This window comes from Haliotis asinina, chromosome 3, assembly GCF_037392515.1.
Source record: "Haliotis asinina isolate JCU_RB_2024 chromosome 3, JCU_Hal_asi_v2, whole genome shotgun sequence".
Taxonomy (NCBI): Eukaryota; Metazoa; Mollusca; class Gastropoda; order Lepetellida; family Haliotidae; genus Haliotis; species Haliotis asinina.
In genome coordinates, this window is record NC_090282.1 from 21,971,137 (window position 1) to 21,993,714 (window position 22,578).

A 22,578-nucleotide genomic window follows, 5' to 3' on the forward strand; every position below is an offset into this window, starting at 1 on the left:
TACAGTGTGATAGGTTCCAACCATGAGCAGCAGGATAAAGTGCTTCAATATGATGGACAGAGGTGTAACCTTATGATTTGAACTTTTTGTCAATCAGGACAAAACCATGGATACAAATCCCCACCTGAATGAAAGTGTGAAGCCCATTTCTGGTGTTCCCTAATGTGTGATTGCTGGAATATTGCTAAATAAGGCTAGACCAATTATATTACGTGTTTTACGGATTTTTGTCCACTGAAAACCTAAAATATTTTACTTTTGGCAATTTATGAAGTGAATATGGGTCAAAAAGAACAACCTACAAAGTATTTTCTTGTGAGTTTACATTTTTAGCCAATAAAAACATTAGGATTTTATTTTTTGAGCTGGAAAAATTAGTTTTTTGGGTTTTTTTCTTATTCTTGAAAAAACACAGCAGGCGAATCCTTAAAACACGAAATAAAATTGGTCTGGACTAAATATTGAAAAAAAACTCGCTCACTATACATATTGAAGTGATGTCATGTTTTTCTACAAGGTGAAGATACTTCACCTGAGTTTGAGTAGGTCCCACTGTCCAGTCGTTACAGGTAAAAGAAACTGGATTGTACATATCAGTCTGATTCAGATAACATCTAATTGTTCTTCAGGGCAATGTTTCAGGTTTTCTGGATTCTGAAATTTCAATATTTATTGGACAAAGTGAGAGAGATAAATGCACCATCCAACTATGAACTGTGACACAGACAGTAGACAGATAAATGTTCTTAAAAAAACTGATGATGAACATGTTCCATGTCAACTGATGAATAATTTTCCAAGAAAAAGGGCTCAATTATTGGAGGATATTCCTCCATCCTCGATCTCTCATATTCATTACTACGAACAGTGTTCACGAATGGTGTTTCAAAGTAACAGGAAGATTCAGATGTCTGCACTAATGTGCAATCCAGTCAAAGGAATAGTCTGATGAACATTCAGATCTTATCTGCTAGTATGTGGCTAGACCATATACCTTGCAGAGTGCCAGTACAGGGAAGAGACTCATTTGCCCTTGTGTACAAATCTCTGAATATCAAGTATTTCTGCACTGAATTAGTAGAGCACATATTCGATGTCATGCCTCCTTAAAAGTACTTTTCAATTTCAGAAAATACATTAGGTCTACTATTAGCTAGCTTACTCAGACTTCTGACTTCTGAAAAGTTCTTAAATGTTCAACTAACTTTGACTGTCATAGTTAGAAAAAAGGTTTCTGTATTCAGTACTTTCAAAACATCAGCTTCAAATTCTGGGGTCAGTAACAATCTTACCGAGTTTCAGGACTTGAGGAAATATATCAAAGTCTCAGCTGCAACCAGGCATTCCAAACATCCAGTACCATCCATAACTTGCCCGGAGAAGGGCTCACATGACAAAACATTTAACTCCCCTGAAACTGCTGCCATAAAGGTGTTTGATTTGTTGTTGCACACCATATTCAGCAATATTCCACCTTATAGGAGAGTGGTCTGTGAATCCAGAATTCAACAGTAAGAGCATCAATGAGTTGGAATAAAATGATGTGTCAACCTAGTTAGAGAGTCTGACCACCCAATCCTGTTAGTTGCCTTTTAAGGTGAGCATGGGCTGGTAGGGGCCAATTCTAACCCTCTTCTTGAGTACATGTATATCCATTACAGGTGGGTGGGAAGACAGAACAAACAAAAGTATTAGTCTGAAAATTCAGTTCATTCAACAATTCAACAATAAAAATATCTTGACAGGACTTCTGTAGTCTTTGATTTGAGGGCAAACGGAAACTGGGACACACCCACTGAGACTGCTGATCAATGATAATAGAATGAGCTCAGCTAAAGTTGCATTTTTGAGCTGAACGGTGTCACTCATTTGTCTTGTTTATAGATTAACTATGCTTGACAGATTTACATTGGGAACACCAATTTTTCCTAACTTGATATATGTGAAAAGTATGGAATTCACCAGGAGAATGATGGAGTTTCAAAAATGAAACATCACCAGTCTTCGTCAGTTCCAAACAACTTCCATTCTTTAGTTTTGACTGCAAAACCTGGACCTGAGGATAGGAGGTAGACATAAACATTTGAAGAAAAAATACATGTATGAACTCTGGAAAACATGAACACAAACAATTCCAGCCATGCTATGCTTCATTATACTGCACTGTCTATGAGAAATGTACAAAGGTGTCATTGTTTGTGATCACACACTCAGTCATTGAGTTTGTGCAGGTCTCCTTGTAACCAACCCCACACAGTATGAGCAATCTCAACACTGGCATCAAGTACAAACGCATGTGAATAACCATGCTCACATAGTCTGAGATCAGCATGTGGAAATCTCTTCTTCATCTGGTAAAAATATTCTTTTGGACACCAATGGTCATTAGAACCATAGTAAAAGCTTAATTTGGATAAATATTTCTTGACAAGTTCTTTCGGCAGTTTGTTGACTTCATCCATTTCTTGCATGGCCATGAAGGTGAAGTTATTTACACAAGATGGATCAAACAGGTTCATGGAAGCATTGAGGGCACATTCCGGAGCTTTTCTGTTCTTGAAGAAACGGAGGATGAGTCTGTACTGCATGTGAGGGGAGAAATAGGAGAGGAACTTGGACACCAACACTCCCATCCAGCGGAAGTAACGCAGGAACGGTGTGGCATACAGACCACGTGGTGACACAGCCATTCGCTCAATCGTAGGGAAAAGCATGAAACATCGTAACACATGATGGCTGCGAAGACGGTCCATCATCTTGAGAATTATGTAACAGCCAATGGAATGACCTATCAAAACGACCTTCACATGTTCTGGCACATTTTGTTTCACAAATGCGACCTTGTGACGAATCTGACCTTGAAGGCTGAATTGTTCAGGGGGCAGCTGAACTGAAATCGGAGGAAAAACCTTAGTTTGTTTGAATCATGATAAACATATCTTATGAAACAAAAAACATAATAGGTTAAATCTGTGGGACAAATCTTTCTAAAGTAACATCCGTTTATTGTACTTTTCATGAACAAATGTTTTCACTTTGGGTCAATGCATAATTTGTCCGTGAGGGGTTAAGTTCTCCTTTAGAATGAAGACATATTTGTGATGAAGGTTACTACTTCATGAACAAATGTTTTCACTTTGGGTAAATGCATAATTTGTCCGTGAGGGGTTAAGTTCTCCTTTAGAATGAAGACATATTTGTGATGAAGGTTACTACTTCATGAACAAATGTTTTCACTTTGGGTAAATGCATAATTTGTCCGTGAGGGGTTAAGTTCTCCTTTAGAATGAAGACATATTTGTGACGAAGCTTACTACTTCATGGAAAAATTGGATAGAGCAACATTCTGACATAGTTACTTACAGTTATAACACTAGCTAGTGCTGCAAGGATCTAAATAAAACTGTTGACCGATGTAATAAACAAAACGTTATCATTCATAAAGTTATATGCTTCATAACTGACTCACCAACTTCTAGAATGCTGATCAAACAATCATATTTCTGACATCACCGTCTATCTTGTGACTTAAACCTATTAGGCCAAAGATTTGTCTCTTCGCAGCTCAAAATTCTCACAAAACGACACCATTTCATGTTATGGAGAATATATATAAACCTAAAGTGTGCTCACTATATATAAGGTCATCTCGTTTTCCCAGAATAACCGCATTTAAGGTTTTTGTTTTGGAGGGACAGGTATTACTTTTTGCTAGTAAGACCGCTTCCCATGTTTTACTTTTCCTAAGACCGCTTCCCAGGGTTTTCTTTTCCTAACATCAACATTCAAATGATACATGAGTGTTTGAAATCAATTGAATAATATCGTTAAAGATTAAACTCACAATACAAAGGTTTTCCGAAGCGGAATTTGAACTGCAATTCACTTATCAGTAGGCAGACGCTCTACTGCACAGCCACCGGGCTGATGAAGGTGGAGGGGTTAAATTATTTACTTATAGTTACTGTCATTTAATTGATTTTACGCGTGCTTCAGTTATTGTTATGTAGCTTCATAAAATAATCATCTACATTGTAATTACCCATCATTGACGGTATATATGATTGCGAAAACACTTCTTGGTTTGGTAGACAATGTAAAACCATCAGGGTCGGGAAATCCCTCAGGCTCCACCCCTCAGAAGTTCCCCTCCCCCCGTTTGACATTGTCTACTAAAACCTCGGAGGCATGTTTTTTCCCATACTTAAATCCTGATAACACTATACATCCTCTTACAATACAGTGTTGCATGTGTGTTTTTGGCATAAGGTAATGTTTTGCTGTGCCTTGTGGATTGAAATAGGAAAAAGAATTTACTGTAGTGTTCATTGATTAGCATTATTGTTGGTACCTTCACTCTATCAATATCCCTTACATCTGAGACCTGAAGACAATGTTATTCTACTACCTAGATCAGTTAAACTTGATGTGTGGTTTTGAACTGATACATGTCCGGCATGGGCCATGCCCCACACAGGGGTCCGACAGTCACTCAGGTGGTACAGTGTTCTCATGAACTCCTCATAGTACTCGATGATACCAGGATTACCTGCAATACATAGACATGGAACTTAACATACATGGTTTAATGGCAGATTTGAAAGAACTGGTGACATGATTCCCCCTGCACTTGCTGACAGCAGTACACTTCACATAACAAACCTCACTTTAACACACCAACAGTAATTTTTACATGCATCTCAGACATGTTCTTATGTTAGTCCTGAACAAACTCTGAAATATTCTTTAATGGTAAAAGAATTTTTTATTTTAAAAAATTACAACTGTAATGTTTTTTCATGACATGGTGATCATGATTATAAATGGTCCATTTATTTGGTTTGTTGCATATTTTGCAAAACAATTTGTGACGTTACAGGTGCAAAAATTTCCAAATTACCTGAATAGCAAACATGATCAGTTAGTACTTATGTATACATGACCTACATAGAAAGCTTAACTTACAAATGAATGTTTTTGTAATTCTCCAAAAGCAAATTGTGACAGAAGAATGGAGCTTGTTAAGTTCATAGTGACTGGTGAGCATATTCTTGTAGTAGCTGTACACTTTACCTGGTATGATGAGAAATAACAAAGGGGTGTGGTGACTTGGGGAAGGCAATTCTCCAAACTTGAGTACATGAGTATCTACCCCCATGACTGACTGGAACTCTGACCTCATTCCACTGTCCTTCTCCATGGCTTTAAGATGTCTGTAGATTGAAGAATTTATATAGTTATCAAAGGCACTGTCCTTAAATTGTGCTTATTAAATAAACCATAACCATATTAAATACAAAATAGTGACTGTCACCGACCTTTATTCATGGCAACCCTAGAAACGCTCATTTTGTGACCGAGACCTTATCTGGCACTGTACTGTAGACAAAAACTGGTGAACTGATCACCATGGTGATACTGCACAGGGATCCCCATCGACATGTCACGAAAATCTACGATTACTGATAGTGGTACTTACAAATGATGTTTTCATAATAATTAAACAAGATAGATGAAGCTCACTGCTTAAGATAGTTTCAATAATGTGAGCTAAACTCACACTCACAGCAAAGCTCACGATGGTCCCGCCTCTCAGCAAATACAAACTTGCACTTTGGAACTTATGTTTACACCATGTGACGTTTATTTCCGGTTAGTTAACTTCCTGTTTGCCCCACACAGCAATAGCAACAATATATTGCACTTGTTTTGTTGCATGAAACGCAACGCACACCTTACTGAAAAAGAAATTTCCAATAAATGATTTCATGGTTCTGATTCTGACGATTCCTTGAAAGAAATAATGGCGTTTTTATTTCGTAATTGATATAAGGGTAACAACGAATATTGTTTTCACAAGTGGGAGAGTTCCTTGTGGTCCATGTGAAAATCGGTTCGATAACGATGAACACGCTGAAGACGTTTTCCACATCACTGACGATATGTCGTCACCATTTCGTAAAGTTATATGCTGAGAGAAAGGTGACTCATGTGTGCAATGTTTGTTGTATACAGGTTCCATAAGCACAGACTCTCGAATCGAATTGTTGTACTGCGCAGCTACTGTACCTACTGTAAGTTATAACCTTAGGAGGTTATGTAATGAGACATCCAGCCGTACCTGCGTATATTTCGTGAATAAGGGCAAGCTAACGCTACATAATAATTTAATGCTTTTAATACCTCTAGCCTGCATTTTAGAATTTGTTAAGACGTTTATCCAGGGGTCATGGAGAATATTTTACGAGTTACGTAAGAATATACTGTCACTGCTGAAAAAGAACAATCTGAAGACTGCGGTTAACGTGTCACAGCTTATACTGTTGTTTTACACTCTCTTCACTAATTTAAATGACTGCTGATCTGCCTCTTCAACAACGTGTTCAATCATGAAGTCTCATTGTTTCACTCAGGGTAAGCCACCCACAACACTAGTATCATTTGCCCTTGGACCGTCTTATAATAGACTCAGTACATCGTAGTGATTAAGAATGCTTTGCCAGACCTTTATCATGTTCATTAAAGGGGCACTGATGCGGAGCGAATAATACTTCTCACCAACGGTCTAATTACGAAAGCAGACCGCAAATTGGTCAGCGCCCACTCCTTCGACCGTGACGGACAAAGGAACTGGGCTCCTGTCCATATTAGCAAAATTTCTTCACTTAAACAGTCAGGAGGCCGGATGCCCATCACATGCCATTTGTTTAAAAATATCCATGGTATTCCTTGTCTGATCATAACCATATATCCCAGCAGTGTAGTTCTTTTCGGATGCTTGGATGGTATACTTACTGATCCAATTTGATCCCATTTCTGTGTTTTTAACCTCGATATTTAATCATGTTACATGAAAATATGATGTCTACAGGCACGTAGCAAGCCATTTGTTTCAGTACGGAAGATTGCAAAGCTTTATATTTAGGTAGTTTTGAGTGTTGGTTGAGCTGTGATAGCAAATAGCATACGTAAACTTTGGTAGCTATGGTAGCTACAATGGTTTATTATTTATGATAATAAAACACACAGTTGATTTATTTGAATTTGTAAACAAAAAAACAATGACCTTGGCTTTGGTAGAGAAATCTGAAAATTTTCTTACGTAAAAAAAACTTATTTCACTTATTTACCAAAGTACACAAAATTGCCTGTGTGTATTCCTTATGTAACGAAATTCCGTTGGTATCCTCAAAACACTTTCGGCCCATAAGTGTTTTCAGGCTGCATGCGACACAGAGATTACATCTTCCTTGTTACTCAACAAAGGTTCCCATTTGGCATTTCTCCTGTCTGGAGTAAATACTCAACATTATAAATTAAGGTCTGTAATGGCAAATGTATTGTATGTTATGTAATATGTGCATGTAAGTGATGCAAGAGGGTTTATCAGCTGAGTTACAAAAACAAACATCGATCAAAGGATTAACCGATAACACACTGATTGATTAATTACTTTTATCTTCTAGCGGATTTGTCAAAAGGCAGTGTGTGTAGATGACTGCACCCTGTCGTAAAGTGTGAGTGCAAAAACAACATCCTCCCTTCAAAGAATTAACCACGCTTGCGTTGATTGATTGATTGCTCAATATTGGTGAACTAAATTACTTCGAATAGTTGACATCATACAATTAGTTGCCAGGTGTGCTATCTTGGGAGACCAATGAGAGGTTTATCTAGTTTTCACCAACGAAAGACGTGAAACGATGTGTTACTTTTTCGCAAAGGAGACAGTCGTAAGACACGCGACACAGAGCAGGATTATTTACCAGCTGCAGATGAATGGAATACGATTTCTTTTACGTGGATATTGATGGATATATCCCTGAACAAGGTAGTAGCCTGACATTGTTGCTATAAAATTAGTCTGTTTTACATTCATTATTTGCATTTTGTTTTAATTTATTTGTTGTAGCATTCAGCAGAATCTGTATGACAGAAAACACACACTAGATCGCGTATGTGTGTGAAATAGGATCCACATTGGCAATCTATACAATGTATAAATGTTGCTGTTATGTTAGAAATTTACGATGAGTATAAGCAAATCGTGTGTTCTTTTATTAATTTTCAGAATCATACAAATATGACAATAAACTAATTAGGGTTATGAGACAAAATATAGAGACGTACATTGGCTTCGTTATTTTTCCGTCCTAATAGTTTTTTACCATTTCTACCACTGGCAGATGATTAACCTTCAAAGTGTTTCATTTGTTTTCATAATACATTTGTAATGAAGTACAAATGACTTCACCTCATTTGATCTGTCTATAATTAAACTATCAATTGCGCTTACGGACTGCGCAGCAGAGTTCACGAACCAGTCACGAATTCTGGGATATCATCCGGGTACTCACGGGAGAAAAACAATAACAAAAGTTTACACCAGTCCACGGAAATTGCTCCGCATCAGTGCCCCTTTAACCGTTGGGTTGGACACACCTTACTGATCTCACAACCCATTGCAATCCTATGGTGTTCAAGTATCAATTTTTATTTTGGGCAACAACAAAAGCCTTTTTTTTTAAGATTCTGTGTCTTGAAATCCAAGTGGAGTAACAAAAATGTTATTACATGGTAATCAAGTCACACCGTGCTTGAGCATGTATAATATTTGTGAATTGGGAAGGTAAATAATTTGTTATTGTCTTTTTATAATTCAGCTCAACACAAAATATGAAAGAAATTTGAACTTGAATTATTCTAATGTACACAGACACATAGCAATATAAGCATCTGCCTTTACTATGCAGTTACAAAAATATGGTTACTGATGTGTGGATGATAAGATTTGATTATATGATTGAAGCATGAAAAGCTTAGATTGTTGGATTGTGTTTAGAAACATATTGCCTTTAAATCATCATGTTTAATGTTATTGAATTAATACTCCATTAGCTGTGTATCAGAGTATTTACTGAATGATATGTAGTATTATATTAATGTCTTATTACATTTTTATGACAGTTTAGCAGTGTAATTGGAAGCTCTGGAAGGGCAATGTATGGCGCTCAGCAAGTTGATACTGCACAAACAACATCCTCCTACCATCCATGTCATGTCCAGGTGTGAGTTTTGTCACTTGTGTCTCTTCTGACACTTTGTTACGCTAAATTTATTTCAAAGTTACTGAATCCATTAAGCTGTTTCATTACATATGCATAATCTCATAATGTCAAACTGTGAAATGTCAGTACACAACTCGATCTTGTTTTCTTGCAAATCAGTATTCATCATGCAATATGTCACTACTGATCATATGATGACTCAGTAATAAAGATCGGTATCAGTCACCAAATTTTGGATCTTATCCAAATGTATTGCTTGGATTAACCACACAAAAATTCTTAGTACAGTTTAAGAATGTTATTTTTTTTTAAGTCTTTAGTTAGTGTTACCGTAGTAGAAATCAAGGAAGGAATATAGCAATAATTACAGATTGTTGTTTATTACTCACCTGTGGAAGATACAGTAGTGTAATATCTTACAGCAATATTGCACTGCTTCCGCTTGTTGGATACCAAATCGTTTACTCGTATGAAAAAATCACAGAAGGTTGTTAGTATCTAATGTGTTCTATATATTATATATGACAGGTTCCATCAGGTCAATCAGGTTCAATCAGGTGCATGTCAGTAGCAGTGGACAAACCCAGTTTGTGGGAGAGAGCCAAGAACCAGATGGGGATTACTGGCAAACTGAAATATCCCAAAGTGGTAAGGGATGGCAATACCGACCCTTTTCTTCAGGTAGTGACCAACAGCTTTGTTTGTGAAAACCTCTAAAGCACAGAGGAAGATGTTTCACTTACAAAGACTGTTCCAGTCTAATGCAATAATGTGCATATTATTGACCATGTTCACTTAAATATTGTGTTGTTTTGATGTTTATTAACCTGATTAAATGGACAAAAGTGGGTGGCAACCCTTGTTTGCCAACTACTGGGATGGACTGTTGAGGCTGACTTGGTTGATACCAGTCCTTGTCCTAGCTGTGATGTCCATGATGTCAGTCACTGAATTGTCTGATCCAGACTCCATTATAATCAGACTTCATAGACAACAGTATCTGGTTAATAATTGTGTTTGGACCAGACAATCTTGCGGCCAGTATAATGAGCAACAGTCCATACCCTTGGTACAAGATGCCTATTGAACTTAATCACACAGACTGACCAACGGACCTGCAAAGGTTCCTGGTAATACTATTTAAGATGGAGATTCTTTCTAAACAAGAATCCTTGTGTGGTCAACTGACAATGAACATGGCTGACATGGCTAAAGTGTAAGCTGAACTTCGAAGACAATCCCAACAATCTTCATCATTGCAAAGCTATGTATCAGTGTTTAAAGAAGTAATGTTAGTAGCAAAGAAATACTATGTCTGTTCATATGCATGGAGCTCACCTGAAATTTTTTTTTTTTAAGAATTGGTCAATGAGATTTCCATCTAAAATAATTTCTCACATGCACTGAATTTATATCTAGTGACTAAGTGTTACTGAAACTTAAATGTTTAATCACCCTTAAGTATTTTAACTTACACACTTCAGTAATCATCACTTTAATTTGACACAAGGAGACATGGATAGAAATCTAAATTAATGCTAGAATGTCACAATTGAGGTTAGTAGGAAGGCTTTTTCATAAGACTCAGCAGTCATTATGCAATCTCATTAAAATCAGATCTTCCAATACAGACTTTGTTTTGAGAAATAATTTGACAGACTTCTTTTCTTCAAAATCTGAAAAACTGAGCAAATTAGTTTTGTCTTCTCCAGAAACTGAAGCTGTCAGGATACAACATGTACGTCTGTTGTCAGGCGCAAGTTGACTTGGAACAAATGTTTCAGGGTATGTACAATGGCTTCCTATAATAAGACACTCTTGGATGTGCCCTTTCAATCTTTGACTACCTATGTTTTTCAATCCTTGCCATAATTATTGAACAGACTCTATTTGCCAAAGGTGATATTGTTTTGAGGAAATTGAGATGATTCGCAAGATTGCTAATAATGGATTTCTGCATATTTGGCATATCTCTCCTGAAAATATATTGTATATGGACTGTCATCTACTTATTGTTATGGTAACTCATGGTCACATGTTACGGTTAGTTTTAAATGTTTGTTAACCTGACCATCGGGGGTTGAGATATATTAAGAGATATGGCATATGTGATGATATATTTCTGAGGAAGATGTCTCCACTATTGTAGATCTGGACCTGCCGGACACCTTCAATTCCTGGTTCCTTGTCACAGAGCTGCATGTCTGGTAGGTTAAATACTCTTGAAGAGTATGGTCTTATTGCACAAGACCAATCTCAGTGATACATTTGTTGTAAGCCTATATTAAAGATCAACATAGCTCTGTACAATGGGTTTATGTACTATAAATTACTGTTGTACAATGTTGATGAGATGTTTGGGTTAAGTGTTATGAGACCAGGAACATGAAGGATATATGTTTGAAATTTCATTTCCTGTCTGCATTGAGAGCAGTTAGCAGAAATGCTATGTGTCATACAGAATAAGTCTTTATGATACTGAATTTATGAGTAACTGGTGATACTGACCTTAAGAATTTGACTTTCAACTGAATTTAGAGGATGTGAGTATCAAGATGTAAGTCGATAAGTGAGGGTTATCATGGCATGACATATTGTCAGTGCATAGACTGTATTGACAGGATCCAGTCAGATACTGGACATATCTCAGCGTGTACTGTTACAAAGCCTATCATCGTGCAAGTGATTTGTTATTTCAAACTAGTTGTGACATTGTCATGGCACTATGTTCAGTTATGCATGACAGGTGGATGGTAGGTAGAAATTGTCATGACTTGATGTCCAAGTAAACAAGAGGTAGATGGTTGTGAGTTGTTGTCATTGCACAAAGCTGTCTTAGAACTAGGATGATTGTAACTCCCTTACTCTAACACAGAGTTTAGACATTCTCAGCGCAAAGAACACTTTGTGCAACTAGACCCAGGTATACGTAAGTGATGGTCGTGAGAAATTGTCATGACATGCCCATGTATACATGGCAGGTAGATGTGTGTCAGATATAGTCAAGACATACCCATGTATATATGACAGGAAGAGGGTTGTCAGGTAGTCACAATACTGTGCAGGTATACATGACAGATGTATGTTTGTTCCGTAATATCACAGTACTATGTCCAGGTTGTGTATGGTGCGACTGGCCGAGTTGGGCAAGGAGGGGCGTGTTGTTCGGAACAGCTTGGTGGAGGCCATGTGGGCTGATGTTGACAGAAGGAGCAAGGAGCTGGGGGTAGGTTCTACACTGTGATGGGGCTGCAGTTCAACAGCAGAGTTACATCCCTTTGGGATCCTCTGATCTTGGTTCAAATACCAGATTCGTCTTCACTCGTTTCAAGGATGCACTTGGATTTCAACTACTATTAGAAACATTGTGACTATAAGATATGATGGAGGTTAACTCGACAAATGCTATGTAGGTGACACTGAGTGAAACATAAATCTTTGTCAGTAATGAAACATTCATTCGTACCTATGTACTACTTGACACTGATAATGATACTTTGTTATTTCATACTGTTAGGAAACTCATTGAGTAACTTTATGGATAGATGTATTAGGTTTATAGATATAAACTTTAAATACAACATAAGACCGTGTGATTTGTTACAAGAACATCTTTTTGGCAATGCCTGTCACGGGATATAGTATCACTGACTTACAACAGTTGTAGAAATAGCATTGCTTTGATTGAGGCAGATCCTGAATCAGTTGAGTCTACCCTAAATATTACGCTGGTAAATATAAACAGACACTTATGCGTGTTGTTGTTGTTCAGAATGCAGCCACGCTGACTGCCAGGAAAGAAGGCATACAGGATCTAGGAAGTGCCTTCTTTGCTGCTCTCTTCTCCTATGATGAAGTAAGTACTCAGGTTTAACAAGTTTACAGGAAAGTAGTATTAGTGTATCCCTGATTTGTTTCATACAGCAAATATAACTTAGGTCCTTGACAGCATGTAAGTGTAGGAAATATTGGATTATTACTCGCCTGTGAAAGTTACTACAGTGCAATATTTTTCTGGCAATAATATAATGTCATTATGCCAATGCTGCTGCTGCAGTGGTACTAGACCTTTTTGGAAAGTGTAGAGTCATCACATTGTAGGAAATTTTGCTGCAGTTTCAGTCGATTTATGTTCGGGAGTAATAAACAGAATGCTAAACTCGCTGCCATGAATACCTTTTTTATTGAACTTGCTTCCACTCGTTTGATACCAAATCATTAACTAGTTTAATAAAAGTGGTATCACATGGAAGGTCATTTGGTATCCTCTATAACATATATGGAACATGACTGCCACTACAGTTCTTTGAATGTTTTTCTAAAAGTGACTAGATGCCAGTCCTGTACTTCCGTACATGTTGTATGGTCTTGCACCGAAACTGATATCTCTGCAGGGTATTCTGGGAGATGACCGAGAGTTGGCTGGAGCAGTATGGAGAATCCTGTTTGAAAGGAGTGTAGACAAGGAACCACACCAGTTGGCCCTGATGGTGGAATACATCAGGAAACAGGTGAGTCAGTTGTCATGGTGGCTGATCCAGATCTTCAGAAATTCTGCTTGTCATGAGAGGTGACCAACAGCATCATGTGCTGTGATTCAGTTGTCATCTCATCTAAGTTGTTTAGATTGATGCACATAATATAGATAGCTGGAATGTCCAAACAAGATTAGATACATGTCATCATCATATAGTTCCAATAAGAATGAAGGGGTGTAGTATTAAAAAACAAAACAAAAAAATGGTAGAAAGGGGAGAGTCATCAAGTTTTTACTTCTTTCACCAAACTCACTCACTCACCCATTATGTATTTCCAGTATAGGAGTCTGGTTAATCTTCATCTATATGTCCATCTAAATGCAGTTTGCAGATGTGTTTATTAATCTCCTCTGTTGCAGGTTCACCATCTGGACCACCAGGACTCAGACCTGATGTTGAGACGTGGCGTTGTCACCCTCCTCCCTCTCTATGGGGACAAACTCAATGTGGACGAAGTCAATAGCAAGCTGCTAGCTATATTCAGCAGGAAGATGGTGTCTTGATGTTTCACCTGTCTCACCTCACTTATAATCACAGAGAAAGCATAGCACAGTGTTTGAACATTGTCATGTGATGAGACATGGTGTTTCAGAGTGGATGCTCTCTGTCCTGGTCCCTGCATGTGGATTCATGCCTCGCCATGTACTTTGTCCCATTTGTTATGTCATCCAGTTTCAAGTCTTCTGATATTTCCTTAGACAGGACGTCTGCCACATTCACTGTGGGACTCCAGGTTTAAAGTGGGTCAGTGGTTGTGTTCTGCTCCAATCTCTTGTCACCAGAGTGAATCTTTTGTGCAACTTGCTAGCCCGCTACAGACCCCAGGGGAACCTGGTACTAACATGATCCTTGTATCACACATCAGGCTTTCCTAAGTTTAGGGGAAAGCATGGGTTCCCTGTCATCTGAATCAGTACAATTCTCCAAACAGAGTTAGGTCCCTTGAGCATGACAGAAACTAATGGTTGTGGGTTCAAAACATCAAAGGCCTGCATTACTGTGAACTCTCATCCTGCTATGAGCTGACAGACCTTGATGTAAATGGAATCCTGTAGAACCATCATCAAACACACCTCACTCACTCACAAGCTTATGAGGCTTCTGTACCTGGACCGAGGGTTGAAATTGTACAAGAAAATTAAACTGTCCAAAATCCCAGACTCAGGCCAGACAGTTGTTGTATACATACAGCTTAGCTGTCTGACTTCTGTCTATTATTTCTGAGAAGGTGACTAGTCAGTAAGATGGCTGGGTTCAGTATTGGTAACAGATCTTTTGTCAAGGTTCCTAATGGTCGTTTAGAGTGACACAGTGTGTTTTGTATTTTGTTATTGACACAGTGTGGTAGGTTTATCATGGAAGCATGGTTTCTTTATAAACAGGAGACAATATACATAGTATATCAGCAGGTTGATGGTAGGAGATGTATGAAGGAGTGCTGCTGGTAGATTTTCCCTAATATTCTGACAACACGTTCTCCATTTCTCCCTGAGGTACCTCTGATACAACATGTCAGAATGTTATTCATTAAGGGTGTTTGTATAGAAATGGTTGAGCCGCAGGATTAGTCAATAACTGTTGTTTCTTGTTACTAATACTTTCCTAAATTATTGAACAAATTAAATTCTGAGCAGAGTGCTCAGAAACTACAGTAAAAGTGTTTTGTTGACTTTCTAGCTGCTACACCTTACCTGATGAACCTTTAGTCAAGAAGAAGAAGAAAGAGAAACTTATTACAGTGTCACATGTTACAGGACCCGTGAATGTCTGGGGTAGAATATGCCTTCAGCAACCCATGCTTGCCATGAAAGGCCGCTATTCTTGCTGTAAGAGTCGACTAACGAGATTGGGTGGCAAGGCTCACTGACTTGGTTGACACGTTATCGGTTCTCAGTTGTGCAGATCAATGCTCATGCTGTTAATCACTGGATTGTCTGGTCCAGACTCGATTATTCCACCATATAGCTGGAATATTGTTGTGTGTTGAGTAAAACTAAACTCACACGTTACAGTCACAAATATTTGCAAATATAAAAGCATGGTATAACTAACATACTACCCATAGGCCTATGAGGCACTTTGTATATTGAAATCATTATATAACTGAAGTAACAGAACTGGATAATAAAACTCATTGCTCTCAACAGTCACCTTCACCCTCCCAAACACAGTCATTATGACCCGTCAAGGTCCCTGGGTAGAATAGGCCTTCAGCAACCCATGCTTGCCATAAAAGGCGACTCAGCTTGTTGTAAGAGGCGACTAACAGGATCGGGTAGTCAGGCTCGCTGACTTGGTTACCACATGTCATCGGTTCCCAATTGCGCAGATCGATGCTCATGTTGTTGATCACTGGATTGTCTGGTCCAGACTCGATTATTTACAGACCGCCGCCATGGCTGGAATATTGCTGAGTGCAGCGTAAAACTAAACTCACTCACTCACTCACTCACAGTCATCACAGTCATATCCACATATGCATGTACACAAACAGGTAGACATCCAGAATGGTTCTAACATATATAATATCCGAAGTATCTTTCTATAGTTTGCACATTACAACATTGAGCCCTTCCACCTCAAAACTGCAACATGACAGTTTTGTCACAGATTCTTCAAAGGAGCTTTTTCATCTGTTAGACCGGGAATAAGACTAATTCTCAGTTAATACCCGTATAATATCATAAAAAGAAGCCCCGAGAGTTCTTTTGTTTTCAGAAACTGTCGTAATCTAGGGGTAATTTTGGTAACTGTTGTAATTCAAGATTTACAAGGGATCCATTGGTTATAATTGTTTCAGAGTCTTTCCCAGACTACACTCTATGGATGGAATAACAACAAATGGATTTTCTAAACCTGTTATTATTTGTACAAGGCTGAGACATTCAAACAGATAGTGATTTTCAGTTGCCAAGAACTATTTGCTCAAAAGATGGCAAAAACATTAAATGATACAAATGACACATTTGTGCATGTCAGATTGTGAAATGTCATTGCTCACAAGAAAGATGCAACAGCAGAAGACCTGCCAGGACTATGATAACCCATATATGAAGCCTACTTGATCAGGTCTAAAAAAACATTAGGTGTATTGTTACTAATCCTTTAGATGGACTGTCATCAATACCAAGTTTTGAAATTAAGTGATTGAAACACCCTGAAAATATTGTCACAGAATATTTCTTCATGTAGCAGAGTTCTGCGTCCAGCTGAGCCAAGCTTCTAGTTTAATGGCCACTCGCAACACTGGCATTGTAAATAACATTGATGCTATGACGGAATCTGCTTGTGCACACAAACGTGACGTCAATAGTCTCGATATGCGCTTTGGTGGTGGTGTTCAGCATTCAAACGAATTGCGGCTGTAAGAAAGTGCGACAGTATTTTGTATGTTTGATTATGAGAATATAGGGTCTCGTAATGCAAAAGAAATGGCACCAAGGTATACAGTGCCACTAAAAGGCTAAAACCCGTAGTGACAGACCATACCTTGATACCAGTTTGTTGATTACAACCCCCTGTGTCTGAGACTCAGATAACTAACTGTACGTGTGTTCTGTCTCATAGTCCCTGAACCATATTGTCCTACCTACTGTCTAGACCTCTCTGCAGTGGTTAAGTCCTAAAAGAAACAAGTCTAGATTTTCTTGTGTTCTATGGTCTCCCTGGGGCTCCTTCTCGGTTTAAATAGGATTATTTGTTAGGATCAAAATTATATTTGGGGAGGTGATATTTGGTGACGTTATTTTAATGACCTTACTTGAATTTGAGTGACTAAGCGTTAGTCCAAATAACGTACCCAAAGAGTTAAGTAATCCTTTTCAGATATAAAAAGCTTTGATGACAAAACAAAATACATCCTTCCGGAATTCGAACAAAAATCATCAGAGTCAAAGTGTGCACCTACTATCTATCCTTAGGATGATCCTAACACCTAATCGCCATGCAGGACACAAAGGCAGACGCCTAACCCGCTTAGACACCGCGGCTTCCATCATTTAACATGTGACTTCACCAAACCATTAATCCACTGATCAAGTAATTAGCAAGTAATTAACAGCTAATCCTATTACTCCTTGGCAGGCAGCCTCTCGCCCAAACATGTAGGTTAAAAGAGAGTCAGTTTGGTGATATGTGTTTGCTTCTCACCACTCGGCAGGGAGAGAGTTATCCTGACTTCCAACATTTCTCATTACGTCTCCGGATCACCCGAATTACAGTTTTTAATAAATATATTTGGAATAGTGATTAAAGCTATTCATTTACCACGACAGACAAAATAGCTACTACAGATTTTTGTGAATTCCTGTTTGAACAAATTATCTGGCTAGTGTTACTTCCTTCCTATTGCAGTTAGAAACCATTTGAAACAAAGCAATCCATGCCCTTCTTAATCTATGATAGGACACAGGGGCTTGTAACGCTAAAAACTGCCATCAAGGTATATATTGACCCTGATGGGGTATTAGTATTATAAAAAATCGGTCCTTTTTTATAGTACTAATACTTCATCAGGGACAATGTATACCTTGATTGCACGTTTTAGCGTTACAAGCCCCTGAGATAGGACCTAACGGGGCCTGGTGGTCAGAGATTAGACTTGGTTCATGCATGTCTGTGCACATTCTATCTGCATAGATCGACGTTCATGACGTCAGTCACAGGCCTGTCTTGTTGAGATTCAATTATCTACAGAACGTTGTCATATCTGAAATATTACTAAAATGACCGCATCATGCCCCGTGAACTAATCTACAGTACCCATGCTTGTCGCAAGTGGCGACTAACCGGATCGGCTGGTCAGGCACGTTGACTTTGCCTGGTCCACACTCGATTATTTACAAACCGCCGTTGTAAAGCTGGAATTGTGCTGAGTGTGGAGTAAAACTAAACTCACTCACCCATTTTGTTTCACTTGACCGCTTTGTACAATGGCACCCTGGACTTGGCGTTGGGAGTATTGACTTTTCGCATGGTGTAAATCAAAGTGCAATGCACGTTTGTTGTAAGTAATTTCGAATATTCGGCAATTACTGATAAGGGAGACTATCAATAACTTTCTCGTTTGATGACTCTACATCGACAAATGAAATTACTGAGTGGTCGATGGCGTGGCCTAGAGGTGAAAGCGAAGGCCTGGGTTTGATTCCTCAGATGGGTGCAATGTGGGAATCCCATTTCTGGTGTCGCCATATATTGCTGGAATATTGCTAAAACGGCGTAAGACCATATTCACTCACAGTGTGGGTCGAGTATGACCACGAGCCAGACCACCCGATCTCGATTCTATCCCGGAACCTTCACGGGACAACCCCGCAGAAACAGTGCACTTTAGCTATCAATCCATTATACTTTGAAGATAAAGAATAATGTGGACATAAGTCTTTAAAGTTCCCCCCTTCGAACTTCAGTATCGACCTTGTCTTGATCCTTGGGGTAATTGTAGCACCAATGTACACATCCATTCGATATTGTTTTCGAAGAAGACACGCAATAAGTACCCAGAACAGTAATATTTGGACAAGACCGTTTGTCTGTCAAGCAAAGAATCAATAAATTATTTCAATACTTTAAATCCGAACTTACGTGAATCAATTCCGGCTTTTAATAGCGAGATGGGTTTTTTTACATGCGTCAATTACAACGGGGATGGTCCCAGTATCATCCCATTATGACTATTCCCAGTATTGCTACTCCAATTTTGACAACTCATGAACATAAACATATAATGGAGCACCCCTACGCTTAATAATGTACTAAAACTGTTAAGCTGTTTATTCCCAATTTGACTATACTTTGAAATAAACCTGTAATGGGGACTCCCAGGGCCTACCCATAATATAATTAGAAGCCAAGTGATCATTCATTGTCTGTTTTGATATTTGGAGATAACTCCTCTACTAGGATTAAAACTTGGAAAAACCTATAGTATAGGTTGTTTGTTTTGAAAATTGGCTACAGTTCATCCACTTACATTCAAACTGTTTATTAACTGTAGAACGCAAAGGTATCCTCAATCATTTTTACTGAGAACGATTATTTCGTGGAATTCATTGTCCGATGAAGCTGCTAACGCTATTTCCCGTGAATCACTTTTAAACAATTACTTGGATTTAAATATTTGGGACTAGACTTTGTCAAATCGTCCATTGTCGCCTCAAACTCGGCTGTAGTGATCTAAATGCAGACTAAGATATTCGACCTATATCGGAAACTGCCTAAGCGTTAATGTGTTTATTATAAAGAAGATGTTGTTCACTGCCTTTTCACTTGACGGAACTATCAAAATTCAAGAACAACTGTGTATTTTGATGAAATAAAAATGTGTTTAGACCATGTCAAAGTACCACAGTTTAATTGACCTGTCAGTGGCGGACACATCACAGTTTTTACAAAGTGTTTACAAAGTCCATGTCGCTTGTGCTGCTGCCTACAATATTTATGAAGCATAATAAGATCTTAATTCATTTACCGTATATATCAGACAAAAGTCCGAATATCCTTTGCACAGATATAATTTCATATATATGTGGTGTATATGATACATCGTGGAACTCTATAATAACTCTATAGCTGAATAATACATGCTCATACTCGTGAATCTGGTACAGTTATGTATAACTGTTAATAACTGTTGGTGGAACAGTCATCCTGATGGAGGGTAGAGAGCTGGTAATTAAAAACCATTCGCTTGGAACAGGTTATGTATTGGACGCCTAGTCAAACTTGGAATACATTAGACTACATGTAGTTAGCCTATAATGGGAATGACACAATGCCCCGAAATTAAATAAACACTTCATCATGTGGAAATGTTGACTGTTCATGGCGAAGAAATACAGGAATACGCTGGTCGAATAACTGCACACTTGTATATAGGACAGTGCACTAAAAAAATCAAGACTGGTTTATTAGAAATATTGAATACTGAGATGAACGCTCCCATACAGGGTCAATATTCATCAACATAATGTCCAAACTATCATTTTCAAGAGCGCTATTGGCGGAGAGGGTATTATGTGAATCCCTTAACGATCGACACGAAGTATTTATCGATTTCCCTATGGTGGTACGAATGAGAGGAAATGTTAATTTAGCAAGGAGTTATTACTCGGCTCTTGGCTGGAAACCAAGAGTTACCTCCCCTGTACAACTCTCCCCAGAGATTAATCCGAAAATGGCGTCTGCAAAGAAAGACAGCATGATCGCAGAGGACGATGAGTATTTTCGGGTGATAATTAACGAAAGATCAGTCGATGACATATCTCTGGATTTTTTCTACAAACCACATACCATCTCTCTTCTCGCAGCTTCAATTTTGGGCTTGCTGTACACTGTTTTCACGCGGTGAGTAACACGTGATTTTGTCGACATTTGTCATCCGATGGGTTCTCAGCGTTTTGAGATGTTAAAGTGTCGTCCTTGTCATGACATTTGGCTCATGTTATGTGGAAGCCATTAAATGCGTTTGCCATGGGCCGACAAGACTCGCCTTGTCTTACAAATCAGATAACTGAAAATATGATTGTTCACTTGTTCTGAAGTTTCATCAGATCATTTGCATCGTAATTTTACCTCGTTATAACGCAGTGATTAGTAAGGACGTTATAGCGAGAACAGTTGATATTGTTGTTTAGCATGTTTAAGTCATTTCACCTTTTGATGCTCATCGGGAAAATAATTACTATTGTCCAAGTACTAGCAGCTTTATTAATGTCCAAGATAATCCAGTAAACATATGATGAAATTCATCATTATCATTTATCTGTCACCGGCGTCACTGTCAGTATCATGTGTCGATAAATTTGCATGAATTTGAAGTTTAAGTTCGGTCTCTGAACGTGTTCTCATCTCTCAGTGTGTCTAACAATTTGATCATCTGTGCTGTGTGTTATTTTATCGTGACATGTATGAATACTCCCTAAGCAACTTGACCTTCCACTGGGCCCAGAATATTCATGATAGTGAGTGTTGGATGAATGAGTGTCCATGAATGTGTTCTCCTTGCTCCTCAATTTGTGTAGACTGAAACCTCTTGTGTTGCATTTAGGGACTGGCATTTATAATCTGTGGCAGGGATGTGTATGTAGGTGATGATTTTGAAGAATGTACAATGTGAACGACCCTCATCCCCACCCCATCATCATCAGCAGTATGACAAAGTGCTCAGATATTATTTTGTGAAATATTGAAAAATCAGTATGAAACCCTTACACCTTAAGATCTGAGGTGAAACCATGCCTTTTGTGATACTTGTCAATATGATGAGCTTTTGCCTGTGTTGCTGACTTCTTTAACAGCCTGATTATGATATGGTTATCATGCATTCTTCACTGTATTCATGCTTCTGTGCTCATTCCTGTACTGTTACGGATGAACAAAATGGCACACTCAAAAGCTGTTGTTAATCGTGGTAGATTTATAAATAAGGTTGAGGGTGGAAAATGTTTTGAAAAATATTTTGATAATCAGTCTGACAGAAAAAAATCTGCTGAGTCATCACAAATACTTTTTTTTTAAAAAACATGTTGAGATTGGAATGTTTCTGGTCAGGTGAAAAAGCAGATGAAGATTAGAGGCTTATTCCTGTGGTTTCCATAATTTGCTCATTTGTATGCTAAAATTTGACATTATAAAACTTAGTTTAAGCATGAAGAAGTGTTAGCTAAGACAAAATGTTCTATTTGTGAGAACATGAGCAAGACACAAGGTGTTGCAAAAAAATAAGGTTTTAAAATTTCCAGTGTTTAAATGTCAGGCAGTGTCTCTGTTTATTAAAAACATAGATTGCTGTAGTTATTATTGATACCTTTCCCTGAAACATGGAATCCTACATCAGTGTTTGATAACAGGAAATAACACATTTTCAGTCGCTTGCAATCTGTATTTGAAATGTTAAATTTTTTGTAAAGAGACAAAATATCTCTTTCTGATAGCATCATAGGATGTTGGTGTTTATGTGTGACGGTTGT

General features: G+C 38.2%; 3 protein-coding genes across 4 annotated transcripts in view; 2 read left to right on the plus strand and 1 right to left on the minus strand.

The window, feature by feature from the left end:
• Positions 1–1,691: 1,691 nt before the first annotated feature.
• On the minus strand, positions 1,692–5,662 carry LOC137277670 (lipid droplet-associated hydrolase-like). Of its 2 annotated transcripts, none has more exons than XM_067809536.1 (4): positions 5,561–5,662; positions 5,074–5,213; positions 4,409–4,549; positions 1,692–2,890 (listed from the first exon to the last, which is right to left on the minus strand). In XM_067809536.1, exons 2-4 carry the CDS (start codon positions 5,198–5,200, stop codon positions 2,211–2,213), a joined length of 948 nt encoding a protein of 315 aa, XP_067665637.1. In that variant the 5' UTR covers positions 5,201–5,213; positions 5,561–5,662; the 3' UTR covers positions 1,692–2,210. The 2 variants fall into 2 exon arrangements, with proteins under 2 accessions (XP_067665637.1, XP_067665636.1); XM_067809535.1 differs by having other exon boundaries at positions 5,567–5,655.
• Positions 5,663–5,828: 166 nt separating this feature from the next.
• On the plus strand, positions 5,829–15,257 carry LOC137277671 (ubiquinol-cytochrome-c reductase complex assembly factor 1-like). The gene is made up of 9 exons (XM_067809537.1): positions 5,829–5,982; positions 8,968–9,066; positions 9,597–9,716; positions 10,781–10,853; positions 11,218–11,275; positions 12,186–12,294; positions 12,841–12,924; positions 13,463–13,579; positions 13,966–15,257. The coding sequence occupies exons 1-9, from the start codon at positions 5,905–5,907 to the stop codon at positions 14,107–14,109; spliced, it is 882 nt and encodes a 293-aa protein (XP_067665638.1). The 5' UTR covers positions 5,829–5,904; the 3' UTR covers positions 14,110–15,257.
• A 5,506-nt stretch (positions 15,258–20,763) lies between these two features.
• Positions 20,764–22,578, plus strand: part of LOC137277669 (phosphatidylserine synthase 1-like) — a 63,788-nt gene continuing 61,973 nt past the window's right edge. Inside the window, exon 1 of the mRNA XM_067809534.1 lies at positions 20,764–20,953. Coding sequence (XP_067665635.1) covers positions 20,784–20,953 — 170 coding nt within the window. The 5' untranslated portion in view covers positions 20,764–20,783. The remainder of the gene's footprint in view (positions 20,954–22,578) is intronic.